The sequence below is a fragment of the Globicephala melas genome, chromosome 18 (genome assembly GCF_963455315.2).
Source record: "Globicephala melas chromosome 18, mGloMel1.2, whole genome shotgun sequence".
Taxonomy (NCBI): Eukaryota; Metazoa; Chordata; class Mammalia; order Artiodactyla; family Delphinidae; genus Globicephala; species Globicephala melas.
In genome coordinates, this window is record NC_083331.1 from 32,154,931 (window position 1) to 32,178,531 (window position 23,601).

General features: G+C 36.3%; 1 protein-coding gene across 4 annotated transcripts in view; it reads right to left on the bottom strand.

Moving 5' to 3' along the window:
• DIAPH3 (diaphanous related formin 3) overlaps positions 1–23,601 on the bottom strand; it is a 547,054-nt gene that overhangs the window by 214,512 nt on the left and 308,941 nt on the right. For all 4 annotated transcript variants that reach the window (XM_060287828.1, XM_060287826.1, XM_030830361.2 and 1 more), the window contains one exon: positions 18,086–18,215. In XM_060287828.1, the coding sequence (XP_060143811.1) occupies positions 18,086–18,215 (130 nt within the window). The remainder of the gene's footprint in view (positions 1–18,085; positions 18,216–23,601) is intronic.

Sequence of the window (23,601 nt, forward strand, 5' to 3'; positions counted from 1 at the left end):
AAATCACAACCATAAATATTTAGATTTACAGAAATCATGAATATAGGCTCTCTGTAATATGATGCCCTCTATGATTTACCACGTTAAGATTTCAATGTAGGTGCATTGCCTAAGTCCTTCTCACCTCCCTTGCTACAACCTCTCGGTCCCAGCCAACATGCTCTCTCCCCTGGATTATTCTTACAGCATCAAACTGGTTTCACTGCATCTGCCCATTGTTCCTCTACATTTTTCCCCAAAGAAGCAGCCAAAGCAATCCTTTGAAAATGCAAGCCAGATGTCACTCTTTTGCTCAAAGCCCTTCCAATGGCTCCCCATCTCAGAGCAAAGTCAAAATCCTTATAATGGCCAATAACGTCCTATTGGATCTGCTACCTTTCTGACCGTATCTCCCATTACGCCCTCCCCCCACCCACCCCCGCCTCCCTCTGATCCAGTCTCACATCCATTTCTAGGGCTTAGGCACCTGCTCTTCCCTCTGCCTAGAGTGCTTCTCTCACACACCTTCTCATGCCTCCTCACTCCTCTGTCAGGCTTTCACGCAAAGGCCTTCTCTATGGGGCCTTCTCTGACCTCCCAACCTACATTCCAAAAAACAAACAAAAAAAACACCAGGCCTAGGATTCCACAGCTAACCACCTGACATAATATACATTGACTTCTTTCTTTGTTCTGTATCCACTACCTAAAATGTAAATTTCAAGAGAGTAGAGACTTTTTCCTTTGTGTTCATATACTACTCTATCCAGTACCCCAAATGGAACCTGAGACAGAAGAGGCATTCAGAAAACAACTCACGAAATACTGAATGAATGAATCTTATGTAAGCCACTGTTACTTTTTTTTCTGTCACTCAAAGTCAGTCTAATCCTTATTCTTTTTTGTTTGGTTGGTTTTTTTTTTGCGTGTTTGTCTAATCCTTATTAATACAAGTGCCTAGGACAGTGTCTACCATGCAGCAAGAGTTCGATAAACTTTTTGGAAAGAATTCTTTCCTTATAGGGTCAAAACATCAAAAACTATTAATGAGCACTAGCTCTTTTTTCCGTAAAATATGTAGTTTGACAGACAGCTACTGAGAAGCTGCCATCCAGGTGACAGACATATTTACATGACACAAGGGTCTCCCAACGGATCAGTTTTAAATCTTTGCTTCTGAGGACAGAGGGGAAGATTAACTAAAAAGACATTTTCTTTAGGTTTTCCTATGAAGGAGAGTAAACATCTGTTTAGATGTTTCTATTACTTCTATCATCTATGTTCAGTATTAGTTCATATTTCCATATGGCATTCCTCAATATTTCTGGGCTGATAAATTTGATTTTACATAACATGCAAACACCTCCAGGAAAAAAATAACTATAAGTTGTTGAAGAGTTGCTGGAGACTAGTTGTTTTCAAAGGTTGTTTAGTAGTAGGAACCCTTTTTCAAAAGAAATTTTATATCAAAGTTCAAAATATGAATTAATAATAGTGTCAGGCTGAAGCACAGAAGAGTAAATAGAATTTTCCATATTCCATTCCTTATGCTATAATGTCCAATTGGAGAAAATGCATTGAGCTGTACATTTATGATTTGTACAATTTCCTCTATGTATATTATTATCTAATTTTTAGAAAGTACAACAGTTTTTCAATAACACAAATCTACAGAATTCTTGGCCTTTGTACTCTAAAGCTTGCATGATTTTTAGGCAAGACAGTTGGAATCCGTTCAAACAATTTTCGAGAATATATATTAAAATTCTATAATATTATATCCATGCTTACCTGCATCATTAATGACAGCATAGGCAGATGTGTGTAAACAAGGGGCAAGACGGGAATAAAGACGCAGACCTACTAGAAAATGGACTTGAGGATACGGGGAGGGAGAAGGGTAAGCTGTGACAAAGTGAGAGAGTGGCATGGACACATATACTCTACCAAATGTAAAACAGATAGCTAGTGGGAAGCAGCCGCATAGCACAGGGAAATCAGCTTGGTGCTTTGTGACCACCTAGAGGGTGGGATAGGGAGGGTGGGAGGGAGACAGATTCAAGAGGGAAGAGATATGGGGACATATGTATATGTATAGCTGATTCACTTTGTTATAAAGCAGAAACTAACACACCATTGTAAAGCAATTATACTCCAATAAAGATGTTAAAAAAAAAAGAAAGAACCACTGAAAAACAACTACAACAAATGTAGAGAATATTTACATAGTGCTTACTAGGTGCTACATACAAGCTTTATAAATATGTACACATACAAACCTATTTAATCCTCACACCAAACCTCTAAATTAATACTACTATTATCCCCATTTTATATACAAGAAAACTGAGTCCTAGAGAGGATAAGAAACTCATCCAAGGTTATTCCTCTGGCAATGGGCAGAGTTGGGGTTTGAACCCCAGGTGTCTAGCTCCAGAGTCCATGACTGTAATAACAGCCTCTCCTATAATATAATGCCTCTATCACGTTTTTATTTCACCCACTGAAATCATTTATTGGAATTACTGTAATTGTCACTGCCTGTCAATAAAAACTCCTTAAATTCAGTGGCATATTATGAATTTCAGCTTTAACTGCTTCAGTATTTGCATATGATGATATAAGAAAAAGGTATTTCGAAGCTCATCATCAACAATAACCCTTAAACACCAAAACATTTCACAATATAAACGCTTTCTATATATAAAGCTAACAGTGCAGTTACCCTTAACTATTTCATAATACTCAGAGATGATGGTGCTGCCTCCATGCACTTATAGGAGTGATGACAAGGATGACTGGAGTGGGTTGAAGAGTGTCCCCCAAACTCCATGTCCACCCAGAACATCAGAAAGTGACTTATTTTGAAACAGGGTCTTGCAAAGAGAATTAGTTAAAGATCTCAAGATGAAACCATCCTGGATCTAGGGTGGGCCCTAAATCAAGTGATTGCTTTCATTAAAAAGAGATGTGAGGATACAAAGACATGGAGAAGAAAGCAATATAAAAATAGAGGCACAGAGATGCCAAGGATTGCTGGCAGCCACTAGAAGCTTAGAGAGAGGCATTGGATGGTTTCTCCCGAGAGACTACAGAAGAAACCAATCCTACCGACACCTTGATTTCAGATTTCTGTATTCCTGAACAGTTAGAGAATAAATTTATGTTGTTTAAAGTGACCTGGTATGTGGTGATAGTTTATGGCAGCCCTAGGAAACTAAAACTACTAATTCAAGATTTTGCAAGCTATATAAACACAGTCTGGTTTTGGGAAGCAGTTGGCAATTCTACCTTCGGCATCTTATCAGCTCCATGCCTCTTCACCCAGTTGGTAACATGTCAGTTTTGTGAGCAATGAGATTCAACAGACAGCCATAACTGTGTTTGCTCCATCCACTGCTTAGGTTTCTTTATAGTATACAAATTTGTTATGTTAAGCTATCCTTCAAAATGCTGGAAAATTTTCTTTCATCTACCTGGTTTGTAATTTCTCACTTCATGTTGCAAAACTGAAGTGCAGTAAATACTGCTTCCCAGCCAGCAGTCTAAGAATAAGACCTTGGTCATCACTGTTGATCCTGTCCTGTTACTTGATGTTAGCTATGGCTCATAGGTGACACTGATAGAACTATCCAAATAGCTATTTCAAATCTGTAGCTGGCCAAAAATCTGCAAACACTGTAAACTGTTAGTTTCTTGAAAAGATTAATGCTGTATTGATGCCACTTTCAGTCTGCTAACCTCCAAAAAAGATACAGAGGTCTTCCTGGTGTGGTTTTCTTCTTCATCATCATCTATCAGCCCAAGCAGCAGCCAATTCAGGAAATGTTCCTAGCTCAGTATCTTAAAAAGCAATCTTTAGCTGCAAGTAGTTCCTCCATGTCAGTGTTCTTCAACGTCACTCTAAAGAATCCTTAATCCTTCTAGAGATTCTGGCCATGTTCTGTCTATATTCCTTTCTGCTGCCTTCCAAAATAGTTTACATTTGCACCATAAAATAGTGTAATACAACCTTATCACACTCAGGTCTCCAATTTAAACTTTTGATGCCAATCTACATAGATAATCCTTGGAAATAAACTGGCAGGACTTAAATAAAATGTTGCTCATCAAACAACTTGGACCTAGTGGCTCTTTACCAGTACACTGCACTCCCAGTACACTAGAAATATTTTTCATAAATCCTGCAATTACCTTGTGAATGGTTCAGTTATATTTCATCATAACTTTTTATGTTAAAAGTATTAATTTGCTGAATGTAAAATTTTATATATATAGTCCTTTTAGTAAGTATATGGAAACCTACATATGAATTGCCTTTTAAAAATAAATTTATTTTTAAATTATATTTAGCTTGTAGTAATATTAAAATTGTTTTACAGTCCCTGAGTATATGTATTAGATGGCTACAGACAGTCAAAGTAGTTGAGATATAACTACACAGGAGTCATAAACTAGCTTTCCAGACATAGCTTCTTACTCTTCATCTATATGTGGAATCAATGGTACACAAGTAGGAGACATCGAATACTTTCACTATTTCCACAGGACAATGAAAAAAAAAAAGGTAAAACCATCTATTCATACCTCACATTTAGAAAACTGTCAACAGATAGTTCAGAGTGTTACTAGTCTTTGTTAGCTACTTGCTTATAAGAAAATTACAACTATTAAAGTAGCAAAACAGGGAGAAGTGGTAAAGAAATATATGTAGGGATATAATGAGTAAAAGACATGATAACACAAACAAAAAATTAGTACACTTAGTTCAGTGTAAATGAATGAATTTTAAAATAAGATCCAGGATGCCACAGATCTCACCCTGAAAATTAAATGTAAATGCTCATGAATATATTTATTTAGAATGCCTCAATATTTCCTCATACATGTACTAATTTATGTGTCTATTCAAAAAAAGTAATTGAGGCATACTTGGAATTATTTAAAATCATGTGATAATTCATGGTTTGTGTAAGAACCTTTGCTATTCCTAAATTGATTACTAGTGAACATCCAACACAGCAGGTCTAGGGCTGTTTCTTCAAATTATCTGATAAAGTAAAAAATCATGCAGTATAGGCCACTCTATTCTAAAGCCAAAAAACTAAGCAAGAAGAATGTCTTAAATTATTGGATTAGTTTGCTAGGGCTGCCATCACAAAATGCCACAGACTGGGTGGCTTAAACAATAGAATTTATTTTCTCACAGTTCAAAATGTTGGTAAGTTTGATTTCTTCTGAAACATCTCTCCTTGGCTTGCAGGTAGCCACCTTCTCTCTGTGTCCTCACATGGCTGGTCTGGTATGCACACTCCTGATGTCTCTCTGGGTCTAAATTTCCTCTTCTTATAAGCACATAGGTCAGATTGTACTAGGGCTCACCCTATGGGTCCCATTTTAACTTAAGCACACTTTAAAGACCCTCTCTCCATATACAGTCACATTCTGAGGTACCAGGGGTCAGGGTTTCAACAAACAAAGGGCTTCAATATATGGGGACAGAATTCAGCCCATAACAGAATATATTTTGTGCTCTTTATTGACAATTAAAGCAATATCCTACATGGTTGTCTTCTGTAACTAAATTATCTTACTATAAATGCCCCCACCAACAACAATGTGTCCTGTCAAATTATTTCATTGTATTGTCAGAAATATACATTAAGAATGTGTATTTTCATAAAACTCTTAATACTTTACAATTGGTTTAAAATACCAAAAGAATTTATTTATCTTGCAAAATTATGAGGCCCCAACTTTAATCTCCATGACTTAATGGTTCCGACTAACACCATGTTGGTTGTGTTGTTAATTTTGTTGCATAATAAACATTTTTATATATTTACAATATACACTTAAAATATAAAATGCAGTTGAATTAATAACTAATACTGAATATCTAAAATACATATCCAACTTGCTAATACATTTTAATTGGCATTTTTGGAAGTCTATAGTATAAGGAGGTTAATGGAAGCCTTTGAAAATGCTTTTTGCTTGTTACAGCAGATGAATTTGAAATTTTCAAACACTCTGCATTTCCAGGTGACAGCCACCTGGAAATTAAGCGTTCTAAGTGCTCACAGTAGGTGAATAAAAGACAAGCATTCAGTATTTAGTAAGGCATTTACCATAAAATGTTGGAAAGTCATGAGGAATTGAAAACCAGGAGATGTATTTGACTAGACAAATATTTGGGCCAGACCAAGGTATTACTAGCTAAAAGCAAACAAACAGTCTTAAAAGCAGAGAGGTCTATAAAACAGAGCAAACAAAAACTCAAATATAAAACATCAAAGAATGCTCCTGAAAGGTGAAAATGTGGAAATGGTAAAAGTGAAAAAAATTTATAATGGGCAATCATTAAATCCACTCTGATAATACACTGAATATTGTCCTTTCTCAAGAAGCTAATTTCATTCCCAGCAGTTCCAGGAATAGTCTCTAATCTAGAGTAGTAGTTCTTGAATAGTGGTCTAAGATTTTCTGGAAAACCTATGAATTTATCATTAAAGAAAGATTGGAATACACAGAAACTTAGGTGAGGTTCCCAGCAAGCATCAGGAAAAAGTACCAAAGGGAAAGGGACATTTGCTTTAAGGTACCTGACAAAGGAGAGACCTAGACAACATTCTAGGCCACAGCTGCCACTTCCCACAGAACCTACCACACAGCTCTCAGCTGACGTGCTGAAGGCTAGAGGCAGGGGAAATGAGAAAAAGGAAATCAGAAGAAAGTGAGCCAAAAAGGACATTTCTCAAGTAAATAAAATCTGGGGAGGACAGAGTAAGGGAGTAGGAATCAAGAGCCACATTTTTTTTTTTTTTTTTGGTGGTATGCAGGCCTCTCACTGTTGTGGCCTCTCCTGTTGCAGAGCACAGGCTCCGGACGCGCAGGCTCAGAGGCCATGGCTCACGGGCCCAGCCGCTCCGCGGCATGTGGGATCTTCTCGGACCGGGGCACGAACCCGTGTCCCCTGCATCGGCAGGCAGACTTTCAACCACTGCGCCACCAGGGAAGCCCCAAGAGGCACATTTTACAGCACATCATGATCTACACACTGAAGTGTAGCTGGAGATGGCAAGTAAGATGTTGGATATGCAAGTGTGGAGCTCAGAAGGAAGTCTGGGATATAAATCTGTAAGTCATTAATGTAACGATGCTATTTAAGCCCTTGGAGACTAAAGAGATCACCTAAGGAGAAGCAACAGAGAGAAAAAAGAGAAGGACTCAGTATTAGGCTAATAATATAAGCAATACTTAGAGGGTGCATAGAAAAAGGGGAGGAAGTTGCGTATATAAAGAGAGGAGACAGTTGGGACAGAAGTCAGGTGTGAGTGAGGTAACCAGGGCTGCACCAAGACACAGAAACCACACCTTGGACAAGCAGCAAGACAGAGCACAGTTTCTGACACAGTAATCACACAACACATGCTTCTTAAATGAATGAGTGAACAAGTGAGTTACAGACTAGACTAGCATGGTATCTCTAGAATTCAGAGTTAACTATTTAGGGAAAAATGGAAATATATGGAAGAGCTATAATACCTTAAAAAAGACATGGGCTGAACAAGGTGACACTGTAAATTTACCTTGGTTTTATTTTAATATACTCCAAACCCCCCCAAAGTTTGGTCATATTTTCTTTTCATTAATAAAATACCATTCCAAATTAATATGAAACAGGTTATTGTGAATAATCAATAAAACCATCATAGATTAGAGTTCATTAATTTCAACTGTTTAGACAAGGGAAAAATGTATTCAACCCTTAGAAGTCCATAAAGGAAAGAAATATTACAATGGTATACAGAAATACAATAATGATCAAAAAATATTTTCACTGAAATACAACAGAAAAGCTGTAAGCCGTTATCTTTTAGCAAAGAAGCAGCCCTAATGAAGTAGATTCTTGAAAACTGTCATACGGGTAAGCTCATTAGTTACAATGAAAGCTCCCCCTGCTGATCCAGGAGTACCTAATGGCCAGGATATGTTATGTCTCAAAAACAAAGGTACTTTTAAATTCATGTGATAGCTCACTGAGGAGATTTCAAATCTGGAAACTTTCAAATGATGATGTATAATATAAGAGCACCGAAATTTTCCAAAGAAAACAAAGACTTATTTCATCCAAGACTACATTAATTCCTCTAAAATCTCATCCATTAATAGGGTAATAAACTCATGAAAAGAAATCTAGCTCAACAATCACCTACACAGTAAAAAAAATTCTCTCAGTGATGGCTTTTCTATTTCAAATATGAAGTTGGCTACTCCCTGTGAAACACATTCTCAGTATCTGCTGGCCCATACACATATGCATGCCTCCGCTATAAAAGATGGAAACTAAAACCCCTAAAGGCCCCAAAATGCCCCCCAGAAACACCAAGAAAGAAAACAAACAGAAGAATATCATTACCAAGTTACAACTCTGCAAGCAAACTCATATGAAAGTTACATACTTTTCAAAAGCAAAATATTGTAATATTTATACAGAATTTTAAGTACAATCAAATGAGTCAAAATAGATAAATGACATTTATCTTAATTCATAGCAAAAACTGCTAGAAAATGTATTATACAATAAAAAATACATCTGAAAGAGAAGTATGTTCCAGCTTACTATTTTGTTTAAGAACTAGTAGGAAAAATAGTAAAGTGACCAGAAATTCAAACTGCTATTATGAGAAAATGCCCACATTGATTTTATTTTTGCTAAAAACCTAATGCTGATGTAAGCTATTAACTACTCAACCATCTTTTACCCAGAAAAAGAAATTGCTCTATATTTCAAGGCACTTGAAGGTAGCACTTCTTCACCTAGTATTCTGTTGCTTATCAAGCTTAATATTCATCAAGAACACGCATTTTCAATTCTTTTTCATCCCATTTACTTAAATTTTATTCCAGAATTCCAGAAATCTCATTATAAGAAAGGTGCCTTCCTTGAGTTAATGAACTAATCACGTAAAAGCTATTGCGAGTATCTGTGAGTTATTTATTTATTTATTTATTTGGTATGTGAGCCTCTCACTGTTGTGGCCTCTCCCATTGCAGAGCACAGGCTCAGGACTCACAGGCTCAGCGGCCATGGCTCACGGGCCCAGCCACTCCGTGGCATGTGGGATCTTTCCGGACCGGGGCATGAACCCGTGTCCCCTGCATTGGCAGGCGGACCATCAACCTCTGTGCACCAGGGAAGCCCTCTGTGAGTTATTTTTAATGTTCTTTTCCTCTGTGCCTTTTTGCCCAGTCTCACATTGTTTAATATGAGAAGATGATTTGGATTATTTTCCCTTCTTAAATTCCCTTAAAACACTTACAACTATACATAGGGACATTATCTTCTTATGCCATGAACATTTTAAGGTACACAAGGGCAAAGTAAGGAGTAATCCATTAGAACATTAGGATGCAAGAGTGAAAAGTTAAAAGACTTATTTTTGGCTTAAAAATCCATATTGTTTCCAATTTTTTTTTTCAACAGACTATATGAGATATACACTTCAAACAAACATATATCTCAGGAAAAAGTGTGAAAGAACATCTCATCCAATCACATGCCTCTCTGCAAAAAAAAAGTGCTACAATCCCCACTTTAAAGAAGAAACAATTTAAACAGGGTATGAGGACAGCAGAAGCAAGAAGAACTACAATCCTGCAGCCGGTGGAACAAAAACTACATTCACAGAAAGACAGACAAGATGAAAAGGCAGAGGGCTATGTACCAGATGAAGGAACAAGATAAAACCCCAGAAAAGACAACTAAATGAAGTGGAGATAGGCAACCTCCCAGAAAAAGAATTCAGAATAATGATAGTGAAGATGATCCAGGACCTTGGAAAAAGAATGGAGGCAAAGATCAAGATGATGCAAGAAATGTTTAACAAAGACCTAGAAGGATTAAAGAACAAACAAACAGAGATGAAAAATACAATAACTGAAATGAAAACTACACTAGAAGGAATCAATAGCAGAATAGCTGAGGCAGAAGAACAGAAAAGTGACCTGGAGGAAAGAATGGTGGAATTCACTGCCACAGAACGGAATAAAGAAAAAAGAAAGAAAAGAAATTGAAGACAGCCTAAGAGACCTCTAGGACAACATTAAACGCAATGACATTCGCATTACAGGGGTCCCAAAAGGAAAAGCGAGAGAGAGAAAGGACCAGAGAAAATATGTGAAGAGATTAAAGTCAAAAACTTCCCTAACATGGGAAAATAAACAGCCAAGCAAGTCCAGGAAGTGCAGAGTCCCATACAGGATAGACCCAAGGAGAAACACGCCGAGACACATAGTAATCAAATTGGCAAAAATTAAAGACAAAGAAAAATTATGGAAAGCAGCAAGGGAAAAACGACGAATAACATACAAGGGAACTCCCATAAGGTTAACAGCTGATTTCTCAGCAGAAACTCTACAAGCCAGAAGGGAGCAGCATGATATACTTAAAGTGATGAAAGGGAAAAACCTACAACCAAGATTATTCTAGTCAGCAAGGATCTCATTCAGATTCGATGGAGAAATCAAAAGCTTTACAGAAAAGCAAAAGCTAAGAGAATTCAGCACCACCAAACCAGATCTACAACAAATGCTAAAGGAATTTCTCTAAGTGGGAAACAAAAAGAAGAAAAGGACCTACAAAAACAAACCCAAAACAATTAAGAAAATGGTCATAGGAACATACATATTGATAATTACCTTAAACGTGAATGGACTAAATGCTCCAAACAAAAGACACAGGCTGCTGAATGGATACAAAAACAAGACCCATATATATGCTGTCTACAAGAGACCCACTTAAAACCTAAGGACACATACAGACTGAAAGTGAGGGGATGGAAAAAGATATTCCATGCAAATGGAATTCAAAAGAAAGCTGGAGTAGCAATACTCGTATCAGATAAAACAGACTTTAAAATAAAGAATGTTACAAGAGACAAGGAACAACACTACATAATGATCAAGGGATCAATCCAAGAAGAAGATATAACAATTATAAATATATATGCACCCAACATAGGATCACCTCAATACATAAGGCAACTATTAACAGCTATAAAAGAGGAAATCGACATTAACACAATAATAGCAGGAGACTTTAACACCTCACTTACACCAATGGACAGACCATCCAAACAAAAAATTAATAAGGAAACACGAGCTTTAAATGACACAATAGACCGGGTATATTTACTGATGTTTACAGGACATTCTACTCCAAAACAGCAGATTTCACTTTCTTCTCAAGTGTGTACAGAACATTCTCCAGGAGAGATTACATCTTGGGTCACAATTCAAGTCTCAGTATATTTAAGAAAACTGAAATCATATCAAGCATCTTTTCTGACCACAACGCTATGAGATTAGATATCAATTACAGGGAAAAAAACGTGAAATACACAAACACATTGGAAGCTAAATAATACATTACTAAATAACCAAGATATCACTGAAGAAATCAAAGAGGAAATCAGAAAATACCTAGAGACAAATGACAATGAAAACACGACGATCCAAAACCTATGGGATGCAGCAAAAGCAGTTCTAAGAGGGAAGTTTATAGCTATACAAGCCTACCTCAAGAAACAAGAAAAATCTCAAATAAACAATCTAACCTTACACCTAAAGGGACTAGAGAAAGAAGAACAAACAAAACACAAAGTTAGCAGAAGGAAAGAAATCAGAAATAGCAGAGCAGAAATAAATGAAATAAAAACAAAGAAAACAATAGCAAAGAACAATAAAACTAAAAGCTGGTTCTTTGAGAAGATAAACAAAATTGATAAACCATTAGCCAGACTCAACAAGAAAAAGAGGGAGAGGACTCAAATCAATAAAATTAGAAATGGAAAAGGAGAAGTTACAACAGACAATGTAGAAATACAAAGCATCCTAGAGACTACTACAAGCAACTCTATGCCAATACAATGGACAACCTGGAAGAAATGAACAAATTCTTAGAAAGGTATAACCATCCAAGACTGAACCAGGAGGAAAAACAAAATATGAACAGACCAAACACAAGCAAAGAAATGGAAACAGTGATTAAAAATCTTCCAACAAACAAAAGTCCAGGACCAGATGCCTTCACAGGTGAATTCTATCAATCATTTAGAGAAGAGCTGACACCCATCTTTCTCAAACTCTTCCAAAAAATTGCAGAGGAAGAAACCCTCTGAAACTCATTCTACGAGGCCACCATCACCATGATACTAAAACCAGACAAAGATACTACAAAAAAAAAAAAAAAATTATAGACCAATATCACTGATGAATATACATGCAAACATCCTCAACAAAATACTAGCAAACAGAATACAGCAACACATTAAAAGGGTCATACACCATGATCAAGTGGGATTTACCTCAGGGAAGCAAGCATTCTTCAATATATGCAAATCAATCAATGTGATACACCATATTAACAAATTGAAGAATAAAAACCATATGATCATCTCAATAGATGCAGAAAAAGCTTCTGACAAAATTCAACACCCATTTATGATAAAAACTCTCCAGAGACTGGGCATAGTGGGAACCTACTTCAGCATAATAAAGGCCATATACGACAAACACACAGCAAACATCATTCTCAATGGTGAAAAACTGAAAGCATTTCCTCTAAGATCAGGAACAAGACAAGGATGTCCACGCTCACCACTATTATTCAACATAGTTTTGGCAGTCCTAGCCACGGCACTCAGAGAAGAAAAAGAAATAAAAGGAATACAAATTGGAAAAGAAGGAGTAAAACTATCACTGTTTGTAGATGACATGATACTATAAATAGAGAATCCTAAAGATGCCACCAGAAAACTAATAGAGCTAATCAATGAATTCGGTAATGCTGCAGGATACAAAATTAATGCACAAAAATCTCGTGCATTGCTATACACTAATGACGAAAAATCTGAAAGAGAAATTATGGAAAGACTCCCATTTACCACTGCAACAAAAAGAATAAAATACCTAGGAATAAACCTACCTAGGGAGACAAAAGACCTGCATGTAGAAAACTATAAGATACTGATGAAAGAAATTAAGGATGATACCAACAGATGGAGAAGTATACCATGTTCTTAGATTGGAAGAATCAATATTGTGAAAATGACTATGCTACCCAAAGCAATCTACAGATCCAGTGTAAACCCTATCAAATTATCAATGGCATTTTTTATGGAACTAGAACAAAAAATCTTAAAATTTGTATGGAGACACAAAAGACCCCGAATAGCCAAATAACGGAGCTGGAGGAATCAGACTCCTTGACTTCTGACTATACTACAAAGCTACAGTAATCAATACAATATGGTACTGGCACAAAAACAGAAAGATAGATCAATGGAACAAGATAGAAAGCCCAGCGATAAACCCACACACCTATGGTCAACTAATGTATGACAAAGGAGGCAAGGATATACAATGGAGAAAAGACAGTCTCTTCAATAAGTGGTGCTGGGAAAACTGGACAGCTACATGTAAAAGAATGAAATTAGAACACTCCCTAACACCATACACAAAAATAACTCAAAATGGATTAGAGACCTAAATTTAAGACCGGACACTATTAAACCTTTAGAGGAAAACATAGGAAGAACACTCTTTGACATAAATCACAGCAAGATGTTTTCTGACCCACGTCCTAGAGTAATGCAAATAAAAACAAAAATAAACAAATGGGACCTAATGAAACTTCAAAGCTTTTACACAGCAAAGGAAACCACAAACAAGATGAAAAGACAGCCCTCAGACTGGGAGAAATATTTGGAAGTGAATCAACGGACAAAGGATAAATCTCCAAAATATATAAACAGCTCATGCAGCTCAATATTAAAAAAACAAACAAACCAATCCAAAAATGGGTAGAAGACCTAAATAGACATTTCTCTAAAGAAGACATACAGATGGCAAAGAAGCACATGAAAAGCTGCTCAACATCACTAATTATTAGAGAAATGCAAATCAAAACTACAATGAAGTATCACCTCACACCAGTTCGAATGGGCATCATCAGAAAATCTACAAACAACAAATGCTGGAGAGGGTGTGGAGAAAAGGGAACCCTCTTTCACTGTTAGTGGGAATGTAAATTGATACAGCCACTATGGAGAACAGTATGGAGGTTCCTTAAAAAACTAAAAATAGTATTACCATATGATCCAGCAATCCCACTACTGGGCATATACCCAGAGAAACCCATAATTCAAAAAGACACATGCACCCCAATGTTCATTGCGGCACTATTTACAATAGCGAGGTCATGGAAGGCACCTATATGCCCATTGACAGACGAATGGATAAAAATGTGGTACATATATACAATGGAATATTACTCAGACATAAGAAGGAACCAAATTGGGTCATTTTTTGAGACATGGATGGATCTAGAGACTGTCATACAGAGTGAAGTAAGTCAGAAAGAGAAAAACAAATATTGTACATTAACGCATATATGTGGAACCTAGATAAACGGTACAGATGAAGCGGTTTGCAGGGCAGAAATTGAGACAGAGACATGGAGAACAAACGTATGGACATCAAGAGGGGAAAGCGGTGGGCGTTGGGGTTGGTGGTGCGATGAATTGTGAGATTGGGATTGACATGTATACACTGATGTGTATAAAATTGATGACTAATAACATCCTGTTGTATAAAAAATAAATAAAATAAAATTCAAAAAAATAAAAAATAAACAGGGTATGAAATGATAAAAGTGATTTTTTTTAATTTAAAAGAAAAATTCACTATAATACCGGAAAAAAGTATCTTTCTTTACATTGACAAATGACCATTGGTCTGTACAAAAAGAATAGAGATACTCTCCCAGACCAAATGAGATATCTTCCAAAATGTATATCTATACATTTGTATATATTCACACAAATGTGTATTCGTAAATTCATTATTTTTTGAGGCAAGTAAAGTTTTTTTTCCCACAGAACCTATGTGATATATAACCTGGATGCTTCAGATGTTCAAAAAACTGCATAAGTCATATTCAAACCAAATATAAATAATAGGAGTATCCTTTCTCTGACCCTTTCTGTAACCAGATCTAAGCCCACAGCAGGGGCTAAGAAGGAGCTTAGAAACTGAGCTATTAGGAAGGAGTGACTGGAATCTATGGCAGTTTGGTGCCTACTGGGGCAAAGGAAGCAGACTCTACTTGCAAGGTAGGCAGATGGAGATTCAGAATCAGGCCAAGGGGGACACTGACTACAGGTGCTTGGCTCAGATGCATAATCATCCCAGGTGCTTATGAATGACTCATCTAAAGAGAACTGCACTGGACACAGTGGAAGTGGCTTAGCAGCAGAGGGTGGGGCTGGCAGGTATTCAGAAGGTTTAAACTGCAAAACTTCCAATGCAAGAACATGGTATATCTCTTCATCTGTTTGTATCCTCTTTAATTTCTATTTCTTTCATCAGTGTCTCATAGTTTTCTGCATACAGGTCTTTTGTCTCCTTAGGTAGGTTTATTCCTAAGTATTTTATTCTTTTTGTTACAATGGTAAATGGGTGTGTTTCCTTAATTTCTCTTTCTGATTTTTCATGACTAGTGTATAGGAATGCACGAGATTTTTGTGCATTAATTTTGTATCCTGCAACTTTACCAAATTCATTGATTAGCTCGAGTAGTTTTCTGGTAACATCTTTAGTTTTCTCTGTGTATAGTATCATGTCACCTGCAAACAGTGACAGTTTTACTTCTTCTTTTCTGATTTGGATTCCTTTTATTTCTTTTTCTCCTCTGATTGCTGTGGCTAAAACTTCCAAAACGATGCTGAATAGGAGTGGTGAGAGTGGGCAACCTTGTCTTGTTCCTGATCTTAGCGGAAATGGTTTCAGTTTTTCACCATTGAGAAAGATGTTGGCTGTGGGTTTGTCATATATGGCCTTTATGATGTTGAGGTAAGTTCCCTCTATGTCTACTTTCTGGAGAGTTTTTATCATAAATGGGTGTTGAATTTTGCCAAAAGCTTTTCTGCATCTATTGAGATGATCATATTGTTTTTCTCCTTCAATTTGTTAATATGGAGAGATATACCATGCTCTTGGATTGAAAGAATCAACATTGTGAAAATGACTATACTGCCCATAGCAATCTACAGATTCAATGCAATTCCTATCAAACTACCAATGGCACTTTTCACAGAACTAGAATAAAAAATTGCACAATTTGTATGGAAACACAAAAGACCCCGAATAGCCAAAGCAATCTTGGGAAAGAAAAACGGAGCTGGAGGAATAAGGCTCCCATACTTCAGACTATATTATAAGCTACAGTAATCAAGACAGTATGATAAAGGCAGAAAAACAGAAATATAGATCAATGGAACAAGACAGAAAGCCCAGACATAAACTCACACACATATGGTCACCTTATCTTTGATAAAGGAGGCAAGAATATACAATGGAGAAAAGACAGCTTCTTCGATAAGTGGTGCTGGGAAAACTGGACAGCTACATGTAAAATAAATAAAATTAGAACACTCCCTAACACCATACACAAAAACAAACTCAAAATGGATTAAAGACCTAAATGTAAGACCAGACACTACCAAACTCTTAGAGGAAAACATAGGCAGAACACTCTATGACATAAATCACAGCAAGATCCTTTTTGACCCACCTTCTAGAGAAATGGAAATAAAAACAAACAAATGGGACCTAATGAAACTTAAAAACTTTTGCACAGCAAAGGACACCATAAGCAAGATGAAAAGACAACCCTCAGAATAGGAGAAATGGGAGAAATTTGTGTCCTTTAGGTAATATTTGCAAACGAAGCAACTGACAAAGGATTAATCTCCAAAATATACAAGCAGCTTATGCAGCTCAATATCAAAAAAACAAACAACCCAATCCAAAAATGGGCAGAAGACCTAAAAAGACATTTCTCTAAAGAATATATACAGATTGCCAACAAACACATGAAAGGATGCTCAACATCGCCAATCATTAGAGAAATACAAATCAAAACTACAATGAGGTATCACCTCACACTGGTCAGAATGGCCATCATCAGAAAATCTACAAACAATAAATGCTGGAGAAGGTGTGGAGAAAAGGGAACCCTCTTGCACTGTTGGTGGGAATGTAAATTGATACAGCCACTATGGAGAACAGTATGGAGGTTCCTTAAAAAACTAAACATAGAGCTACCATATTACCCAGCAACCCCACTATTGGGCATATACCCTGAGAAAACCATAATTCAAAAAGCAACATACACCACCATATTCATTGCAGCACTATTTACAATAGCCAGGCCATGGAAGCAACCTAAGTGTCCATCGACAGGTGAATGGATAAAGAAGATGTGGCACATATACACAATGGAATATTAATCAGCCATAGAAAGAAACAAAATTGAGTTACTTGTAGTGAGGTGGATGGATCTAGAGTCTGTCATACAGAGTGAAGTAAGTCAGAAAGAGAAAAACAAATACCATATGCTAACACATATATATGGAATCTAAAAAAAAAAAAAAAAAAAATGGTTATGAAGAACCTAGGGGCAGGACAGGAATAAAAACCCAGAGGTAGAGAATGGACTTGAGGACATGGGGAGGGGGAAGGGTAAGCTGGGGCAAAGTGAGAGAGTGGCATGGACATATATACACTACCAAATATAAAATAGATAGCTAATGGGAAGCAGCCATAGAGCACAGGGAGATCAGCTCGGTGCTTTGTGACCACCTAGAGGGGTGGGATAGGGAGGGTGGGAGGGAGATGCAAGAGGGAGGAGATATGGTGTTATATGTATAGATATAGCTGATTCACTTTGTTATACAGCAGCAACTAACATGACATTATAAAGCAATTATACTCCGGTAAAGATGTTAAAAAAAAAAAAAAAACTGCAAACCTATATGTTTTTGTATATAGGGCCTCACTATCCAGTCAAAAAATTAAAGTCATAGCTCCAATAATGACAATTGATAAAGTAAATGTCCTACAACTTTCTATTTTTAAAATGGCATATTCAGTATGAAAACACAGTGACAAAGTGGCAAGTATGTTCAAATAAAAGACATTATTTTCTGTACCAACTGAAGACCCAGAGCACGAAAATCTTTTCTGTAAAAGTACAAACCTTTACTAGCTTTGTCCAAATGTTCCAAATCATTCACAAAATTGAGGATATCAGGGTAGTTTTCTTCACATATTTGCACAAGAAAATGTAGTAGTGTTGTTTTCTGATCTGCTGATTTTGTGTCCTTTAGCTAAACAGAATGAGAGGGAGAAAAAATACAGAGTCAAAAATATGTTGATAGTCTCTCTACTTAAATAATGTTAATACTGTTTTTTACAGATAAGAAATAAATGAGCTGTAAAATTAGTTAATGCTATTTTTGAAAAGCCACTATTTAAACACTTGAAAAGCTACTCTTCATATACTGTTGTTTGGTCTAAGTCATTAATATTTACTGTAAAGAAGGAATAAGCTTAATTCAATCTAGTATGCAATGTTTCATGGGGAAAAAAAAATATGGTGAAATGCCCAGGAAAACAGGACAACCTGGGAACGTATATAATATCAACACTTAAAACAATCCCACATGCTTGCTCATTTTTTCATTTGGCACAGATTTATAGAATGCCTACTAGGTACGGCAGGAGTCGGAGACGCAACACCAGTAAGTCATTCCTCAAGAAGCCATTTAGTGGGGGCGGGGGGGAAACCCCAGAAAATATGCATTTCCCCTGTGTGACAAAGAGTATAGTAAAAATAATCATACAGTATGCCTAGGAGGACAGGGCACCTGAACTGAACACCAGCAGGCAGGAAGTTGTATGGGTTGAGGAAGGGAAGGAAAAAACTCAAAGGCACAGTTTGAAAAAGACCGTAGATGAGGAAGAAAATGGCACTTTAGAGGAGTCCAAGTGACTCCAAAATAAAAGTACATGTTGCGGGGAGGGGGAAGTAGGGAGAGTAGAAAGAAATATGAGGAGAAGGCCAGAAAATTAAAAGAAAGGCAGACCATGCTATGGATATAGGATTCTGATCCCTAAGAACTGGGAAGTTTTAAACTAGATGAGAGCTAATCAGACGTACATTTTAGAAAGCTCCTTGTAGCACAGTGTGGATAAAAGATTAGAGCAAGGGTAAAAACAGAGCAGGAAGAATAATTTTAAAAGCTGTAGCAATAATCCAGGCAGGGAAAGAAAACAGCCTTGAGATGAGGTAATGCCTTAGGCATGAGATAATGGGACAGGGTGGGCATGGAAACCCACATGATGACATCTATTGAAACGGGACAGAAAGAATGAGAAAAAGATTTGGGTGGGGTGGAGAAAAAAGAATTGTTTCAGTTTGGGACAAGTGAACTTGAAGTTTTTGAATAACATCTAAGTGGAGACGCTGGGAAAGGATATAGATATATATAGGTATAGAACAGTGTTCTCAACCTTTATTTCATTATTGCTGGCTAAGTTTTTTTAGGCGTATTTTTCCGAATCATTTGCACCTATGAAATTTTAAAATGATACATATACTGTATACCTGTTTATGTACTGCATGTACATCTGTGCTTTACACATAAAAACAGAGGCAGATAGGAAAGATATTTTTGCTCCCCGAGAACCAATTTTCCATCCCTTGAGGGTGATAAACTGTAGAGAATACATAGTGAGAACTTATTCTAGGATTATCGGTTTGTGAGCTCTTAGCCTCCAAAGCTAAAACGTTGACCAAATAAACACAAATAAGTACACAGCATAAAAGAAAGGAGAACAGAGGCTTGAAGAGAAGGCCAGGATGGACCAATCCTAATCTGAAAAGGCCGAGGAATGAATTAGAAGGGAGAAAGGCTAGGCTACAACCTAGGTACAAATAGAGGTCAGCTTAGCTTTTGTGAGTGATGGGGGTAGGGGGTGTTGGGTGTGAACACAGGGCAAATACATAATCTGATAGTGTTCCCTACAAATGAGTAATCATCCAGATCAGATACACATATAAGGGGAGAAAAAATCACTCTTTTCACACCAGGATTTAATTTAGAGTTGGAAATTCTTGGTATACTTAACTGTGCACAACTTTATTGCTTCCTTTCCAACAATTTCCTACCTTAAAATAAGTGTATACACACACATACACATATATATCCATATGTATTTTTTTCAAACTCTATGTCACTAAGTATTATATCACTATCAGAAAAATATCAAATGAAAGTTACTATCCGATTGTAGCAGAAGGAGATATTCTGTGCCATCACAAATATTAACAAATATTAACAAATATTAACATGACTTATTAATGCAAAAACTATCTTGTCCCTGGAAACACAGAGCTACCCTACTATAGACAGCCAGGCTTTCACATGATTACTCTTATAACAGGTTCAAATGCTGCACTGGCCTATTCGGCATGCAAACCATTCAGCAGCAATTGTTCCTGGCACTTTAAAAACTGACTGATATGAACAGAGTCCATTATTTGATGCCTCTTAAAAGGAACATAAATCACAACATTCATCTGAGTGTTCTGAAAAATTATTCCTCAAAAACTGACTCTGATCACTAGCTAGACTGATTGCCACTAACGTGTGAACGACCAGCTAAAACATAACACTAAAACTGGCCTTTAACTAGCTATGTCACCTTGGGCAAGTTACTGGACCTCAGATTCACATAAATAAAGTGAGAATATGGAACTGGACAGGAAAAGGAAACTCTAAATTCACTTTCCACTCCAAAAATATTAAATATACTTTACAGTGGACTTGTGTTAGTAGACATTGCAAAATCTATTTTTAAAAAATACTAGAATAAAAATGAAGAAACCTAGTTATAATCTCAGTCCAGAAGTTATTTTTGCATGCTTGGGTCAGTTAAAATCTTTCAGTTTCAGCTTTCACATACACTGAGAATGTTAATCCGATTTATAAAAGTTACCTTTCAACTCTACAATTTCATTCGTACTATCATCTTTAATGGATAAGGCTAGGGTAAAAGTAGCAAACTTTCACAAATATAATAGTTTTCCCTGGTACAACCATCAGTCAGTATAAAAACTGTCCTTTGATTTTAATTTTGCTATTTTTTTAAAGCACTCTAATGGTTAACTCTTCTGTTCCCCCACCTCCCTCTTTACAGCAATGACTAGAGAATACCGTTCCTTCGGTGGACTCCCAGTTCCTGACTGTCACCAATTTACACCTTTCTTATCATGCTCCGTTCATGTGAAACTAGACACATGTCCTGTGTGGAATGTTGATTAAGACAAGCACCTGGAAAGAGCTTTCCAGGGCGCTATTTGTGATATAGCTAAATGGCCAGCAATTGCTAGGATTAATATATCAAGAAATCTCTATGATCCAACAATAAGCAACTGGATCAATCTTGATCTTTATTCATGAGCAATAAGAATTCAGAATTAGAATTCTATAATCTATATAGCATCTACCAATTTAATAAATGTTAAGGATGCAGGTCAAATACAGATTCAAATATTTAGAGACAATCATAAAGCTAAACACTAACTTATGGAGGAGGTTGCTATCCTGGCTGTACTATTGAAAACATCAACTGGTTAGCAACTCACATACTGGTCACAGTCTAATATTTAAAATATACTCACTGAATAATAAATAGAAGTCTCCCATCCCTCCAGAACAGAATCTATATTTAACAACCAGGAGACTTAAAAAAAAAAACACTCAAATTCCCAAATAAATAAATCTGAAAATATACCTAATAAAAGATAAGAAGTTAAGAAACACAGAGAGTGACTATTTGTTGACAATGCACGGGTACTTACAAACTACTAGTTGCTCTAAATTCCAGGACAGAGATTCTTCATTCAGTTCCTAACGTTCTCAGGAAAAACTGCACAGTGCTGGGAAGGTATTCTTCCTGCCTCAATTACTCTATGCCCTTCCTTCCTTCCTTCCTTCCCCCAAATCACTTTAAAAAAAAAAAAAAACCCAAAACAAAAACCAAACAAAAAAACCCTCCCAGAAAGCACATGAAAATATATGAAAGCAGAGCAAATATATTTATCACAGTCTTCATTTACTTGCTCAATATTTTTTCACCTTTTGATAAACATTAACAACAAAAAGGGCACACTCTATTTCTACTAATTATTCATATCATACATAATCAGCGATTGAGCTAGAACAAGGAAAGCTTGAGAGATGGTGCTAATTTTGTTGAAGAGAAAAAACAACTTGAGCATACTCTGTAGTGCTAACTCTTGGAAAGAAAATGAAGCTTAAATATCTGGCTTAAAAATTTATTCTTAAGTTTAAAAAATATGCTTTTTAAAAATTTTCACCGACATTGCTTGACAGGATTCCTTTGGTATCACTGTCAAGAGATTTATCTTACTGATGAGTAATCGTCACTGTTAAGGAGAATTTCTTGTTTATATATTGTTTCTTTAAGGAACATTTAATGTGGCATAGATGTCAAATAAACAAAAAGATGGATGGAGTTTCTTCAACCGCTCTTTTCATTCTAGACAAAATAATGTTAAAAGCAGATCCTGTAATAAATCATGGCCTAGTTGTCAGTCTGGATAGAACTCCTTTGTAGCTACAATGCAAGGTTTGGGAATATTTTTAAGCTATTCAGCACAAACTTGGATGACATTTAAAGAAAATTCCATTGTTTTAGTGACAAGAAAGAAAATTCCTAAAATAAAAACTAAGTATCGTCTTGGTGATTTTCAGAATCCAAAGAACTACAACCCCTTACACTCTGAATAATAAAACTTTATCTTAAGAATATTGTTAAACTAGTAGCTGTTCCCCATTATCATGTTCCTATACTTCAATTACGTTATCCAGACAGCACTGACTCTTTGGATGTTGTAGACATTGCTGAACACCAGAAAAATGACAAAATTATGAGGGTCTGTAATGGCTCCATGAACATTCTAGAAGACCCTACCTTGTAAACAGTATGAATGCTGAGGACAACAGCAGCCACTCTTATTTGTGTGGCACTTCCTAAGAGACAGGGACTGGCCAAATAATACAAACTTGTTAAGTGCTTGAAACACACACCATCCTTATGAGGAAGGAACTGGTACTAAGAGGGCAAAAGAGATGTGAAACATCATGTAGCATACCCCAGATCACATAGCTACTATCCAGTAGAGCCAAGATTTATTTGAACCCACTTCTGTGTGAATCCAAAGCTCTTAACCACTATAAAATGCAGTTCCTCTACAAAATCTTTATTTAATATAGATTATTATGCATCAAAAGAAACAAAATTCTCAAAAACACAGTGGATAAAAATAGTAGTAAAACAGTAAAATAGTGTTCATTAATGCAATTTAAAACACTGAAGCCCTATAACCTGCTAATTCTAGCCTGGAAAGCCTCTACATCCCTATCCTGAGGTCACTTCTAGTTCTAAAAGCATGGCATTCTTTCTATTGTTTTATCTATACAATTAATAAAATGCTACCTGAATCTTACCTCAAATGCAAAGTCTTTCCATATTGCTAATAGATCAGTGCTCACAAAATATGATAAAAATATGGTTGAATGACACTGTAAAGTTTCATCTTTAACAGACCCAACCAAGTATATCTACTAACATCATACTCCATCTTAAATCATTTGCAGAATAAGGTGCTTTGTATATGTTTGA